The 615-nt window shown below is 46.5% G+C and overlaps 1 protein-coding gene across 1 annotated transcript in view; it reads left to right on the top strand.

The window, feature by feature from the left end:
• fbxl13 (F-box and leucine-rich repeat protein 13) overlaps window positions 1-615 on the top strand; it is a 69,461-nt gene that overhangs the window by 53,099 nt on the left and 15,747 nt on the right. Inside the window, 1 exon segment of the mRNA XM_057836890.1 lies at window positions 227-325. Within this exon segment, the coding sequence (XP_057692873.1) occupies window positions 227-325 (99 nt within the window).

The following is a 615-nucleotide window of genomic DNA, read 5'->3' as shown; positions in this document are numbered from 1 at the left end:
GTTCCCCACTCAAAATGAGCTAAGATTTGAGGAGGGAAAGGGGAGGGGAGGAAGGACGGGGTCGGGCCTGTCGAATCAGCCCACCCGCTCGCCATGTGCTCACGTCCATACATGACAACACACTCAGTTATGCTCACTTCCAGATGTATGTTTTCATTTTATGGGGCCCGGGAAGTGATGATTCACATTCCAGCGAAGACACGTTTTTATTCTCTGTCTGTCATAGGTGACGGAGACGGGCTACAGTTACATCTCGGAAGCGTGCCCTTATCTGAGGGAGATTCTGCTCAACGACGTGTACGACCTGTCGGATAACTGCATCTGTGTATGTGTGTTTCATTTCAAGGTCACTGTAAAGCAATTTTTTTCTCTCTCTGAGCTGCACAACGATGAAAAACTGCCACCTCGCAGCTTTCTGTTAAAAATAAGTTGAATATTTGAAGTTTTTTTTGAGAATTTTGGCTGGCCCGCCACGATGCTTCTAACGGGGATGGATCCCCACCCTGCACAGAACAGTTTCCAGGTCATTCTGGAATTGGAGGACATTTTACATCCCATTATTAGTACTAGGGCTGCAGCTATCGATTATTCTAGTAGTCGATTAATCGATGAACT

This window comes from Corythoichthys intestinalis, chromosome 5 (assembly GCF_030265065.1).
Source record: "Corythoichthys intestinalis isolate RoL2023-P3 chromosome 5, ASM3026506v1, whole genome shotgun sequence".
Lineage (NCBI taxonomy): Eukaryota > Metazoa > Chordata > Actinopteri > Syngnathiformes > Syngnathidae > Corythoichthys > Corythoichthys intestinalis.
Note: the sequence above shows the minus strand (reverse complement) of the source record. Positions and strands in the feature narration are given on the sequence as shown.